Source organism: Saccopteryx leptura, chromosome 3, assembly GCF_036850995.1.
Source record: "Saccopteryx leptura isolate mSacLep1 chromosome 3, mSacLep1_pri_phased_curated, whole genome shotgun sequence".
Classification (NCBI taxonomy): domain Eukaryota; kingdom Metazoa; phylum Chordata; class Mammalia; order Chiroptera; family Emballonuridae; genus Saccopteryx; species Saccopteryx leptura.
This window is the reverse complement of record NC_089505.1, coordinates 35,730,647-35,746,169: the sequence shown is the minus strand read 5'-3', so window position 1 is coordinate 35,746,169 and position 15,523 is coordinate 35,730,647. Positions and strand designations below refer to the sequence as shown.

General features: G+C 35.7%; 1 protein-coding gene across 5 annotated transcripts in view; it reads right to left on the bottom strand.

The window, feature by feature from the left end:
- Positions 1–5,804: 5,804 nt before the first annotated feature.
- The window catches only part of PTPRK (protein tyrosine phosphatase receptor type K), a 573,924-nt gene continuing 564,205 nt past the window's right edge, over positions 5,805–15,523 (bottom strand). For all 5 annotated transcript variants that reach the window (XM_066373278.1, XM_066373272.1, XM_066373275.1 and 2 more), the window contains 5 exons: positions 14,732–14,863; positions 14,480–14,605; positions 11,644–11,807; positions 10,329–10,464; positions 5,805–7,297 (listed from right to left, as the gene is read on the bottom strand). In XM_066373278.1, the coding sequence (XP_066229375.1) occupies positions 7,244–7,297; positions 10,329–10,464; positions 11,644–11,807; positions 14,480–14,605; positions 14,732–14,863 (612 nt within the window). In that variant the 3' untranslated portion in view covers positions 5,805–7,243. The remainder of the gene's footprint in view (positions 7,298–10,328; positions 10,465–11,643; positions 11,808–14,479; positions 14,606–14,731; positions 14,864–15,523) is intronic.

The window sequence follows — 15,523 nt, the reverse complement described above, 5'->3', positions numbered from 1 at the left end:
TTGGTAATTTCAGTATCTTCTTTTTTACTTGTCTGTCTTGCTAGAGGTTTATCAATTTTATTGTTTTAATTAGAGCAAATTTTTATTTTTATTCTATAATTTCTTATTTTCATTGCCATTAATTTCTCTTTATTATTTCCTTCCTTGTTCTTGTTTTGGTGCATTTTGTTCTTTCTTTTCTACTTTCTTTAGGTAGAATCTTAGGTAATTAATCTCTCTCATTTTAAATGTAAGTATTTACTGCTATAAATTTCTCTCTCATTACTGCTTTAACTGCATCTCGCATATTTTGGATACATTATGCTTCCTTTTCTTACAGGACAGTTTTTAAAACTTTTCTTTGAAAACTACTTGTCCTATGAATTATTTAGTGGTGTGTAGATTAATTTACATCATTAGAGATTTTTCTGTTTTCTACCATTCAATTCTTTTAGTTTGATACTTTTATGGTCAAAGAACATAATTTTTATTGTTTTCTTTTATGGCTGAGGGTATAATCTATCTTAGTACTTGTCCCATGGGTGCTTGTATAAAGTATATTTTGCTTATTGGGCAGTATGTTCTAAGTTTTTTAATTAGACTCTTGTAGGTTTATTATTTTGTTCAGATCTTCTACTTTTTTGCTGATTTTCTGTATAACAGTTCTGTCAGTTGCTGTGAGCAGGAAGGAGGGAGTACAGTTTCAAGAATCCAACTTCAATTGTGGGTTTTTCTCTTTTTATCTCTATCAGTTATTACTCATGCATTTTGATGTGCTATGATATGGTGTGTACCTTGTGGATTGCATAGCATCATTGTCTTCCTTGTGGATTGATTCTTTTATCATTATGTAACATCTCTTTATGTAATAATTTTATTTGTTTAGAAGTCTACTCTATTAGATGTTAATTATGGCTGGTTATTTTCTAAATTGAGTGTTTGCGTAGTGTTATCTTTCACAATCCTGATATTCTCAGCCTATCTTTCATTGAAATACTAAGTAGGTGTCTTGTTTATAGTATATAGCTGTCCTTTTAAAATCTAACCTGACAATCTGTTTTGATTAACATATTTCAACATTTAAGGTAATTATTGACATATTAGTATTTAGATCTGTTATTTTGTTATTTTCTTATTCTTATATCTGCTTCTCTTTCCTTAATTTCTTGTGCATTATATGAACATGCTTTAGAATTCCATCTTGATTTATTTAGTGTTTATGAGATTATCTCATGAATAATTTTTTCAGTGATTTTTCTGGGCATTACAGTATAAATGTGACTTAGAAAAATCTAGTACTATTATCACTTTGAGTGAAATATGGAAACCTTATTCCATTTAGATCCTTTTTTCCCCATCCATTTTCTTGAATATCAGATGGTGTTATAATCTTTGTTTCAAATATGCTTTATAAAACAAATATACACAGAATAGGACATTCTATTATATTTACCCATACTTCTGTTCTTACTGCTTTCTTCCTGACACTTTAATTTACTATCTGACCCTTTGCTGATAGACATATGACTTCTCTAGGATTTTTAAAATTTTTTTATTTATTTTAGAGAGGAGAGAGAGAGACAGAAGTGGCAGAGGAGTAGGAAGCAACAACTCCCATATGTACCTTGACTAGGGAAGCCAGGGTTTTGAACTGGCGACCTCAGTGTTCTAGGTCAATGCTTTATCCATTGTACCACCACAGGTCAGGCTGACTTCTCTAGGTTTTAATTTCTTATCTTTAATCACAGGGGAATTGGACTTGATCATCTCTAATACCCTTCTATTATCTATCATTTCATTCAATGAAAATACATGGTTTATTATGTGAAGATAAATTTTGTTCCCTCAATAACCACATTTGAGCTCAGGTAATAAAGAAGTCACCACTGGAAAGTAAATAATTAACAAATACTTATTCACTTTATCATGCCAAGAATACAACATCAAGGTGAAAAGAAATCAATTTCAGTCTGCTGACTGTGCTTCAGGTAATTAGATTCATGGAACTGGAGTTCCCGTTCCCACTGTGGGCTGGCAAGAGCCCACACTGTTTTGTACCTGCCATGGAAATCAGCTTGCCCCATCGCAATCTGGAAGGCTGGAGCTTCCCCAGATACTCTTCTGCACATGTGACTAAAACAGTTCAGGCCATCCTACAGCTCACAGAACAAGTGCTCTCCTTTTGAGAGTTCTATACTATTACTTCCAGAATTATTTTCTAGTCATCATTTTGGGGTGCTTATTAGGTGAAATGTGTGAGTTACTTCTTAAGATAGATTCTGAAGTTAGTTGAAGTTAGTCCAGGAATGAGAGCACAGAAAGAGACATTACTATTATTATTATTATTATTATTTTACATCTGAGCCAAGCTTCATCTACACATATTTTTAAGACAGAAAAATATCTAAGAAAAGGTAAATAGAAAACAAAAAAATAAGTATGAAAAGTAGTCATGACAGCTATGTAAAGACAACTGAAACTTATGTTTCTTTAAAAAGTATTTTCAAATGGTCCGAACAGTAAAACAAGTTATTCTACAGTGGAATTCAAAATGGAGAACCTGAAACTCTTAATGACCAGATGAAGCCTTCTGACTGGTTTTGATTTGCACAGCATTGGTCCAGAAGTTTATTTTTAATTTTTTGAATTTAATTAGTTGCCAACATTAAAAAATTCTGATTCACAAAAAACCTTAAATTTGTGAACTCTCTTGGAGTGAGTTTCTGATGGGTCCAAATTTCCACGTAGCCGAGAGGTAAGTGACATTCTGTTTGGGCATCAGATACGCTTTTGGGTCCAAGTGGGAGTTGGCCTCCCCACATTGTCCCCTCTAGCCCCCAGGTCAAACAACAGTTGCCATTTACCATTAGCCTCATGTTAGTTTATAGTAGAGCTGAGATGGCAGAATATTTAGTATTCATTTTTCAATCCAGAGTTGGAAAATACAAGAAAAAATAGGTGTTTTAATAATGGAAGACATATTTTTGTGGAGACAAGTATTCCTATTAGAAGGTGTACAAGGATGCCTGTTGTAATACAACCTGAATCACCATTCTGAAATGTACCTATCCTATTCCCCTCAGTCACAGTACCCACTGGTCCTTCAGGCATCTCCTTTTTTTTTTTTCAAGAAACAAGTGGAGGCTATGATGATCTTGTTTTCTCTACTTTTTCAGTTTGATTTCATCTCAGGCCATGCGACATGGCAGAAATGCCTGGGAGTTGAAAATAGTGTCTCTTTGGTGTTTTATTATCTTCTAGGTTGGCATTTCAGTTCACTTTGGTGGAAGTGGGAAGTTCAAAACTGTTATGTATCTACCATATTTCCATGAATTTTTGGACAATTTATAATCCAGAGTCTGCTTATAAGCTTACTTAACGTAGATCAAAGACAACTTTTTGTTTCAGAGCAACAATATTCTCCTACTCTGCAGACTGCTTGAAGAGACCAGAGTAGTAGACAAAGTCAGACAGTCTCACATACTAAGCCTCCCTAATATGGGGGGAGGCTTTATAAAATAATATGTAAGTGGAAATTTTTATGGGAGACACAGCCAGCTGTTTCTATCTCCACTTGGGATAGTGTTTAATAAAATAGCAGATTGCCCCTATCTTAAATAGGGGTGTTTGTTAAGACACTAAAATGAGTCTAGGAATGTAGCATTTCTGTCTGTGGAAATACAGAGTAAATATTCAACATATTAAAGTGGGGTGTGGAATATATTCCTGGCTATTTTGGTATTAAAAAGGGATCTTACTAAAATGCATAAAAATTAAATACAAATATAAAATTATCATTCCCCTATAATACTTAGGCAAATCTCAAAGGTGATATTTCCAGTTGAGATAAAAACAATAAGTTATATCCTGCATTTTAATATTTATGGGTGCCTAGTAAGTTTTCTGGATGCCAGGAAACTTTTTGTATATCTACACCATTTTGGGGCAACAGATTTGAGTTGAAAGAGCTGTTGATGTCTAACTTGTTTGTTTCATGAGGGCCCTGGCCGGCTGGCTCAGTGGTAGAGTGTTGGCCTGGCGTGCAGGAGTCCCGGGTTCGATTCCTGGCCAGGGCACACAGGAGAGGCGCGCATCTGCTTCTCCACCCCTCCCCCTCTCCTTCCTCTCCGTCTCTCTTCCCCTTCCACAGCCAAGGCTCCATTGGAGCAAAGTTGGCCCAGGCGCTGAGGATGGCTCCTTGGCCTCTGCCTCAGGCGCTAGAATGGCTCTGGTTGCAACAGAGCATTGCCCCCTGATGGGCATGCTGGGTGGATCCTGGTCGGGCACATGCGGGAGTCTGTCTGACTGCCTCCCCGTTTCCAACTTCAGGAAAATACAAAAAAAAAAAAGTTTGTTACATGAGTGCCTGCAACCATAGAGATTCTTAGTAAGGTGAATATTGAATGAGCACAGTGATAGAGGTAAACATGCCTCCTCTCTGCAAAAGTATCTTTTTATCTCTCAATGTCAAAGATCATTTGGCTGTGACACAGAAGCACATTCATGCAAAACCTTTCTTTTTCCCTCCAAAGACTAAATATTAGAAAAAGGCTAGGCTGCTCTGACTAGAAGGCTAATAGTTATTTTCAGGAGTAGTTCGTTAAAACTCATAAATTCCCAGGTGTTTGTCTTTGCTGACACACTTTCAACATTTCCCTAGTGATAACATATGAAAGCGATCTATACAATTCAAGTTTATGACAGCCATTTAAGGAACAAGTGACATGATGACAGGAGGTCTTTAACTGTGAAAAGCATGGCCACCTTTTAAAAGTTCTAACAGCACATTTCCTGCCTAGTGGGACAAAGCTGAGTGGGACATGGCCAGGCATAGAGCTATTCATGGGGCTCTTCAAGGGTATAAAGTATGACTTTTTGAATGTGGGTTTTGAGGAAAATATATTAAGCACTCCTCCCCTCCCAACTGTCTTCTGATGAACTGCTCTCTGGTGCCCAAACAAAGCAACCATGACATTTTCATTTCCTGTTAGAGAGAAAGAGGACTCCTTGTCCTTTGCTTGAATTTTGGAGGCCACATGGACATCTGAGTTTTGTGGTATTCATCGTGGTTTTGGTGCTGTGTAGACACAGTCATGTAAGGAGAAATGAAATCAGGGTTATGCAGCAAAGGCGAATCCTCCATAGGATTAAAATCACTGAGTAAAAAAATCTTGGGTAAGCTTGTAAATTTTTTCTTAAAAGCACCTATGTTTAAATAGAACATATTCTTTTAGGAAAGGATAAAGTGTATCTAAATTCTTACCAATACAAGTCACAAATGTTCTAATAATGTACACAGCAACTGGAGTTTAAAGATGCCTATAATGGTTAGTACTTTATGAGAAAATCATTTAATGAGGAACAATGAGGATGAAGTGTAAAATTTTCACTGTCATGCAACAGGGAAGCTCAGTGTTTAGAGGCAGAGAGGAAGCTGCTAAATCAGACTCAGATTTGAATCAGTTGACAAATCATTTAAGTTCTCAGATTCAATTTCATTGGTAAAATACGGATAATAATTGCTATTTGTCAAGTTTATTATCCTTAAGAAAGAACTAAAGAAAAACATACTATATAAAAGGAAAGTGATAAAATTTAGAAACTTAAAAAACAACTGATATAAATCCCCTGTTCTCTTATTTTTCCACTAATATGAACATTTTGAAATTCAATTTTTGAAATTAAAGTGAAAGAAATTAGTGCTTAGACTTTAGTTTTACTTCTAATAGAATTTTTGTGGTCTACTTGTATCATTGAGAATAGGGTATTTAATTGGGAGTATAGATATGAAAATTAGGAGAAAATGACATGCAAACAATACCTGATATAATTATAAAAAACTTTATTTCACTCTTACTTTAATTAAATCTTTATAAGCACCATGTCATGTACTGGCAATCTAGAAAGAGGATGCTGGAATGCTTTAGTCAATAACAAACTGCAAGCTGATGACGTGCAGTTACAGCTACATGGAGCATGTGAACAAGACCACATTTAGAAAGATTCCCTGGAGAATCCTGTGACAATGCACAAAACAGGAACCTGGCATTAATTTGTTCACACTTTTCTACGGTCAGAACCCAAAGCTTGTGCATGTAAACATCAAAAGAAACATTTTATCACCTTGACAGTTTATAGTTTGCTAAAACTTGACCCTGAAAGTATAAATGCTGCTACTTTGTTTTCTTGACCAGTGCTTGGCCATAAGCTGAAAAGATCAATTCCTTTAAAATTGAAATGATGCTTAAAGGCTATGTTCTACACTGCATACAATATTAGCAAGGCTTTTGAATGTGTTCAACTCTCATATTTGATCTCCAAACCATTATTTATTTACCTAATGAAATTGTGAAAAATATACAATTTCAGCAAAATGTTTTAATTTGGTCCTATATTAAAAGACCCAATTGCCAAGGTGTTTTACATCATTTTAATTCACAAGCATGTACACAAGAGAATCACTATAAAGAACATTGCTTCCTGGTTTATGAATAAAAAGTTTATCCTCTACTTACACTAAAACATACAAAAAATAATCTACAAAAATCGTTTACAATCGATTTTAGTGAAAGGAAAAGCTTCAGAAGAAAAAAATGATTGTGTGGTGGTAGTATTTTAGCCATCAAAAAAGGAATGTCAGTAACCAATAAATATAATGTGTTTTCTCCATATAGACATATTTACACTTGAGTCTTTGGCTTATGTTTTTTTTTTTTTTTCTAAAAAGAACTTTAAATGATCCAGCCATCATTGCACATTAAAAGAAAATAAGCCAGTTATATATATTTATATATTTATATAGAGATCTGCTACACTTGAAACATATAAAAAATGAACTTTACTATGAATTTGCACAGCTTTTCTTTCTTCTTCCTTTAAAGATTTAACATCTTTTATCTATAAAAGGGAGGAAAACACCACGTAGAAAGTATTAATTCATGCAACATATGGTGGCTGTTCTACCAAAACCAGGAGAGAAGGCTGCATATTCACTGTACAAACACTGATAAATTCTTATTGAATCTGATTCTTATTAAATATAGTTTATGTGGCACGAAATGTTGATGCTTTCATACAGTCATAGAAACTAATTGAGTCCTTTTTATTAAGATACACAACTTCATAAGAAAAATACTTTTACTTCTCAAATGTAAAAGTCTCCCACCCCCCACATTAAAATCTCTCTGCACAGGTGTAGCAGGTACAACAGCTGCTGGCTCGACAGATGAACAGGTTTCTGTGTGGATGCTGCAGTCTCACCCAACTAAGACGATTCCAGGTACTCCAAAGCTACATCATAGCAGAAACGGTACTGCTCCTGAAAGATGTTAACACAAAAGGGTTGTGCAAAGTTAAGAAAAAGGAGACTTAATGGTCAGTAATAGCTACCAAATGAATACTTAGAAAGACAATTGAGATTATTTAACAATTACAAGTTATTTTTTCCATGTATAGGTTGAATATCTAGGAATATACATTTTTGCATTTGAGTCTAATAATTGCTGTTAAGAAGAAGAGATTTGATGTATAAAGATATTATGTCTTTGCCTTATATTTTCTATCAAATTTTTAAAAACCTCCTGTATTTTTTTTTTTTTTTTTTTGTGACAGAGACAGAGAGACAGAGAGATGGACAAATAGGGACAGATAGGAAGGGAGAAAAACAAGAAGCATCAATTCTTCACTGTGGCACTTTAGTTGTTCATTGATTGCTCTCATATGTGCCCTGACCGGGGGGGGGGGGGGCTACAGCAGACCAAGTAACCCCTTGCTTAAGCCAGCAACCCTGGGCTCAAGCTGGTGAGCTATGCTCAAACCAGATGAGCCCGCGCTCAAGCCGGCGGCCTCGGGGTTTCAATCCTGGGTCCTCTGCATCCAAGTCTGACGCTCCATCCTCTGTGCCACCGCCTGGTCAGGCAAAACCTTCTGTATTTTTAAAGTTGATTGTAATAATAATACCTGATCATGACAGAAATTTTTTCCAATATAAGAAAATATAAGGAATCATAAAAAGATTTTCTATAATTTTATCATCAGAAAACAAAATTGTTAAAATACAGCCTTGGTTTAGTTTAGTCCTTTTCATGAATGGTTGAAATAAAAATTGCTTTAGAATAAATATGGTTGCATACATATATTTCAGGATATAATTTTGCATTTTCTTTTCTTTTGTGTAACAATATGTAACCTTTTCCCATAACACCTTTTCTAATACTACAAAAAAGTCTAACAGATGGATTGTTTGACTATTAGATTGCATTTTTTTTACTTATATTATAAATGATGGCACACTGAATATATGCAAATATTCTTCTTCACACTTCAGATATGTTTCCTTAGCCGAAAAAAGCCAGTCATTTCAAATGCCACTTTATAATTCCAAATTCTTAAAACTTGACCATTTTTGTTTTGACAGCTTATTTATAATTGAAAATTTATTTATATATATAAAATAATTTTGTCAGCAATATCATTTGAGTTTAAACTGCCTTTCCTCAAAGTCCATTTATGTGTTAATTATTTAGAATTTGAAAATTCACACTGTATTGCAAATTATGACTTTCATATAATGTAACTCACTGAAAACTTTTCAATTTAATCCAAGTAGATAAAATTCCAGCTAAATTAAAGAATAATGTAAAACTCATATTATTTCTAAAGCTAACTTCCAGGTGTCTTCAGCAATAAACTAGGGTAATAAAAACTTTTCCCAAGAGGTCTTTGTCAATCCTACCCTAATTATAAAGTAGACACAATTTAAATTCACTTACCACTGTGGCAAGTGCATTGCAGAACCAAAAACTGCTTGAAAGCAGTTATGTCTTTTTAATCAGTCTCTAGCAATTTGGTTTCCACTCTAAATTTCCTTACCCAACTTGTCAGTACAAGTCAGTAGCACATTGGACTAATAATTAACCCTGATGAAACAGAAATTGAGGGTGAGGAGTCCTGTCAGGATTTCTGGGACCTGAATTAAGGGTAAGTAGTAACTCTTTGGAAGGTTTTAGAATGGCAGAATTTATCCAGAGAAATTTTCCTCTTAAAGTAAAGGTGGAGTATCAGTACAATTTGAAGGTAAAATTTGAATTCTGAGCTCAGAAATGACTCCACTGATGTTTCTAAGAAGACCTAATCTGATAGAGGTGGAGTTTACGTAGAAAAATCTTCAGACTGCAATGAGTTTAAAGACATAACCACTAACTCATCCACTTTTTAAGATGACTTGGGAGTTCTACCTAAAAATCCCTCACACCCCTTTCCCTTTCTCTGGCTCCAGTGCCAACACCCCAGTCCAAACCAACATCGCCTTGTCTGGACAACTGTAAAAACCGAAGAAATGAAGGGCAGTGGAGGGGCTGGAGGACTTAGAAAAGGGGAAAAGTCTGTTATCACTCTTGAAAGTGAAAGAGTATGAATGTAACTCTTCAGATTTTGTCTCAGGAAACAATGCACCTCTTGTGTGAACGATCCATGGGCAGGAAGCGGTGAAAATACTTAAAAGTTGATTGAATTGCTCATTTGAGTTATCTGATCATCTTGATAATGTAGGGCAAACAACAGTGATGCCTTGGTTTTTCTGGCTTACGGTTCTGTGAGCATAAACTACACAGCTGCTCCTGACTTTATCCCACCATGTACATATGTGTAACCCACAGAGAGCTCTCTTCAGAAGTGAAATGTGTTAGAGAAATTTACCTCTTTCTTATTCTTCATACAGCTTCATCCAGATATATGCTCACGTACACACACCTTTCTGCTCGTACATTGTAAGCTATGTACTGACTTTATGAGCCCTGACAAATTCAGATAGCATCATGTGAACTATGCTCTATAATTTTTCATGAAAGCCCAAAATTGTCAATTATGACAGTTAAAAATGTATAATTCGACCAGAAATAAAGAGTTATAAATAATGACTACAATAAATATCAGTTGCTTTTTAAAAACATTGAGTGTCTAAAGTTTTGATGTAATTTCCAAGTATATCCCTTAGATTAGTTTTATCAGTTAACTCAATATGCTTTAAGAAATAAAAATAAGAATAAAGCATAGAAGCAACTTTATTTTTATTATAAAACCATTCATTAAACTTTATTGTAGCAAAAGTTTACTGCCTGTATCAAAAAAATAATCCTATACATTTTCCAAATTTAGTAAAAATAGTTTTTTTTCCTTCATTTTCTGTTTATGTGATATGTGATGCTCAGCAAGTTCTCAATTAGGCAAGAAAGTCCCACAAAGACTCATTTAGACGTCTGATTCCCAATGTGCGCATGAAATCAAATCACAAGCAGGTAAATGACTGACTAATCTCTATGCTCCCATCTCCCTCTAGGACTCCGACTCACCGGGGCCTCCACCATGTTGGGCTTACTGTTCCTCAGTGTCTTGACCGCATGGAACACATCGACAACGTTCTGCCGCTTCACCATCTCAACAACAATGCCTATAGCACAGAACATGCCGCTTCGTCCACCACCATTTCTAAAACCAACAAAAGCAAAGGCATTTTAGATTAAAGATTTTAGTGAGCACAGGTCACACAAAGATATTTGTTTGGAAAAGAAAGCTTTAGCTTTTTAATTTTTTCATTTGTGTCTTAATTTTGTTTCATATGTTGTGCATGTATGTGTACAAGGCAGAGGGAAAGGACACTTGAGGAAGACGTTAGTTCAGTAGCTTATGCTTAAAATATGCTGTAAAGCAGTGGTCCCCAACCTTTTTTGGGGCACGGACCGGTTTAATGTCAGAAAATATTTTCACGGACCGGCCTTTAGGGTGGGACGGATAAATGTATCACGTGACCGAGACAAGCGTCAAGAATGAGTCTTAGACGGATGTAACAGAGGGAATCTGGTCATTTTTAAAAAATAAAACATCATTCAGACTTAAATATAAATAAAACGGAAATAATGTAAGTTATTTATTTTTTCTCTGCGGACCGGTACCAAATGGCCCACGGACCGGTACCGGTCTGTGGCCCGGGGTTGGGGACCACTGCTGTAAAGTATAAATTGCCAACCTAGATACAATGAGCTTTTGACAGATATGCAAACTGTGTAAATCAGAAAAGTGGTTCAGAATACTGTTCAAAAGAGTTTAAATCATATCAAAACTATGTACTGTATTTCCCCATGTGTAAGATGCATATTTTTTTCAAAAAAATTGGGGTCTAAAAACTAGGTGCATCTTATACAGTGGTTATAAATATTTTCTTGCATTTAAGAAGTGTGGCATTTCAAATGCCATAGATGGAACTAAGGACGAGGCTATATATGAAGACAGTGATTTGTCATCAGAAACAGATGAGGACAAGCTAATGGATGGGAGTTTTGACAGTGATGGGGAGTTGTATATATTTTATGATGAAGAAAACTTGAGTTCAATAACTTTATGTAATACTTTTTTCTTTTTCAAATTTTGAGCCCCCAAATTAAGGTGCATCTTATACATGGGAGCGTCTTATACATTGGGGAAATATGGTAATAATCAACTTTTAAAAACATGATTATTAAAGTTAGTGACTAATTATGGAATCACGAGACAGGAAGATCTATGCAAGTAGGGAAGCTGTGAGTCAGGTACTCTTTAGCATGGAACCCGTGAAGGCTCATGAGGGAGCCAGGTCCGCAGCGCCCTGCCCGGGCCGGCTGCCACACTCACAGGCAGTGGATGATCGTCCGGCCTTCCCCTTCCTCGCACTCCTCCTGCCATTTTTCCACCTGCAGTATCAGTTTCAAAAATGACCGTTTGGAGCCAGGCACTTCTCGATGAGAAGCCCATCCTAGATACTGAAACTGCTGTACCATCAGATAACCTTCCTGAGGCTGTAGAGGAAAACGTATGTTTTCATGTAAGCAAGGACTAGAAATTGTTCTGATACTAAATAGCCAGAGTCACACCAATTGACACCATGCTATAAATGATATTTACATCGGATCGAATCTGTAAGTCCTAAATATGTACATGCCTGTGCAGAAACATTCTAAGTTACAGAAGCAAGGAACATGACAATTATCCTTCATACAAGCTTCTCCCTCCTATCCTCTATCAATAATCAATTCCCATGTTTATGCTCTTAAGTAACTTTCAAAGTCATCTCTCCTTTCTCATCACTGACATTGCACTGCCTTCCACGGGTTATGATAATTACCTCCTAGTTGATCTCTGTGAATAAACTTTGATCCCCTTCCAAATCATTCTTACTGCAGACATCATGATTATTTTGAAATGCACATTTGATCTTGTCACTCTTCTACTTTAATGGGATCCAAATGATCTTGGCATAAAATTCAAATTACTCTCATGGCTTAAAAATCCTTACAGGATATGGCTCCACCTTCTTCCTTAATTTTGCCTTTACTTAAACACACCGTTTAAGTTCCAGAAACATTCATTTATCAAGTAATTTCTTAAAAGAAAAAGTAATTTCTTGCCAAGGGAACTTTACACATACATTCCCTTTTGTCTTGAACATTACTTTCTTGCTCTTGTCCGCAATGCCAAACAGTGATCAACTTGTGTTGGTTTTGCCTGAAACTGTTCCGGTCTTAGCACTAAAACTCCCATGTCCTGAAAGCCTCTCTATCCTGTGGAAACCAGGACAGTTGGTGATCCCACCCTCAACGAGCTTCTATTGATTCTTCAAATTTTGGTTTAAAATAGCACGGCCTCAAAGAAGTCTTCTCTGGTCACCCAAACACTTTGAATTCTGTACTTTTTCAATAAAATTACTCATCTTTGTAAATAAATAAATAGTTTAATTAGTTGTTTAATATTTGTCTTCCCTGATAAAGTATAAATTCTTTAAGGATAAGGAAATCTCTCCCTTTTTCCTTATACTCTGTACCACTTGATGCTAGAAAAATATTTTCAGAAGAAGAGAATTGCTGAATGAATGAATTGAAACATTAAACCCTCAAATAAAATTATATTGAAAGAATATGCAATACTCGAGTTAACCATATCATAAGGCATCAGATCTGAAGCTTCATAAGGCAAGGGCTCATGCATCTTTTGGTAAGACAAGGACCTGCCTAGTATAACCCCCAACTTTGGTTGGTGCATATTTGATGCAACTAAATGTTTGTTGAAGTTAATGATATTAAATAATGAAATACAAAACAGAAAAATAAAATCCTGTACTAATAAGGACCAGAATACCAAATATAGAAAAGACTAAACAAACAAACATGCTGACCAAAAAAAAAAGGAACACTGATTTCAGTTCCTGTTCCTAAAATATTTTTCATATAAGCAGCTCAATTAACAGATAAGCCTTACTTTCTTAGTTTAGCAGCTACGGTTTCTCAGCTAAAATATTACTAACACCATAATGTAACAGATGTGCAGACATAATGAGATTTCATTTAAATTAACATCTAAGATATGCATGAACATTATGACATGATTGAAGTTATCTTTTTCCCTACTAAAATGAGCAATAGAAATGGATAGAATTTTATCCTCTGTTTATAGTTATATACATATAGACTATTAACCAGAATCGTATGCAGCCATTTTTATATGAAATACACTGAAATATGAGAGTCCTAATCATGCAATTAAAATAATAGACATATAGAGCTGCTGCTCTAAAAAAAAACCCCAAAACAGAGCAATCTTTCTCTTAAAAAAAAAAAGAGTAATTTCACGGAAGTTAACAAATGTTTTCTTTTTAAATTCTGCTTGTTATTTGGTTATAAAATTCTAAGTGTTTTTTTTTTTAATTAATTCTTTTTGTTTTTTTGAAGTCGAGACCCCGAACCTAATTTGTCTTTTAGCACAAAGCACATGAGTAATCAGGAAGAGAAGGACTGCCTAGGGACACAGGTGCCACTCTGCTCCTAGGAAAGGGCACACAGTGGCAGCAGCACTTGTTCTATCCACAGTTCTGGGCAGAGGGAACTGTAGGGACATTTGGAAAGCTACAACTGCAGGCAGGAGGAGAATCAGTGATGTCTGTGATTTACCTTTTCCTTTATGCCTGGGATTCTCCTTTAGACACAAGACTTGGAACGGTGCCAGGGAACCCTTCTACAGTGGCTTATCCAACACAGCCTTTTCTCCTGAGGAAAAGCTTCTTCTCTGTCATTATTATTATTATAGTATTATTATTTTATAACTGCATGCCTCTTCTGAGCTGGATGTCAATACTAATGAAACACGCAGACAACCTGGAGACAGACCTACACGTGCTCCAGAGCCCAGCAGACAATCAAACTCAGTTAAGCCAGTGCGTCTGAATCTAGATTTGTAGAGGAAATACATTAGTCTAGCATTTAACCAGAAAACTTAGCTTCCAGCATTTCTGCTTTCCGGCTTTTGGAGTGCTTTTTGTTCTAGTACTGAGGTATAAGACAATTACTAGCTTTGCAAATGATTATGTAATGCTTATTAATCTTACTCTCCATGTTGTCTAATTGGAATTATGCCCTATCTCGGTTATGATCCACCTATTCGGGATCAGTGCAGTAAGAATGATTAAATAATGACTTACTCTTGTTAGATTGCATATCCTAAAAATCCGGTTTATCACATCACAATCCATTGAGCAAGACATACATTCTACTTGAATGGGGCCGTATCGCAGTGTCCCTTCTTCCGGCCAGTACTGAGGGCAGCCCTAGAAGATGAATGTTTTGAAAGAAAAGAACATGATTTTTTTTTCTAACTAGGGTGGTATACAACATTTTCTCACTACATTATTAAGCTGTGTATAAAATTACAGAAGCAACCCAGAGCCATTAACCTGGGACAAGTCGACTTCGTTTAACATTACAATGGAAGTACAGCCGTAGTCATACACTAATCTCCAGAAGTCCTTCACAGTGTTTGGCAGAGGGTATTGAGTGACGATGAAAGCAGCTGGCTGCCTGTAGCTCTGTGAAGAAACAAGGTAGATGGAGAAGCATAAGAGCTTAAAACGCTGATCACTTGTAGAAGTAGAGTCAATACACTTCAACGCAGGACCAGCTTCCCATGGAGATGAAGGTGTACAAGGCATAAGACATTTTTTTTCTACCTAGGGTGGTATAAAATATTTTCTCACTACATTACTAAGTGGTGTATAAGTTTACAAAAGCAACCCAGAGCCATTAACCTGGGACAAGATTTGAACCAATGGAATATACTGGAACTAGTAATACGTCAATCAAAGGTAAGACTTTGATGTCTCAATAGAAAATTAAGTTGAGAATTTAAGTTTTAGTCTATTGAGAAAAGTAAATACAGGACAAATAGAAAAGAAGAAACTAAAGAACTTCCTGATGTTAAGATCCTCCATGAGGTACCTATCAGGTGGTTTCAGTTTCCAAAAGTAATCAGCTCGAGGGACTGAATGCAAAGTAGGTATAAAATTCCCCTGGTGCGTATGTTGTGTGTACTAATTTGCTCTACTAATCATTTATCAATGGTAATATATGTAACTGTTTGGTTCTCCTCCACTCCAAATTAAAAACAACAAGAAAAACACAACAACATCTATGCCTCAAGCTCATGTGCCATCTGTCACATGATATCATGAGCACATGCTGTAATCTTA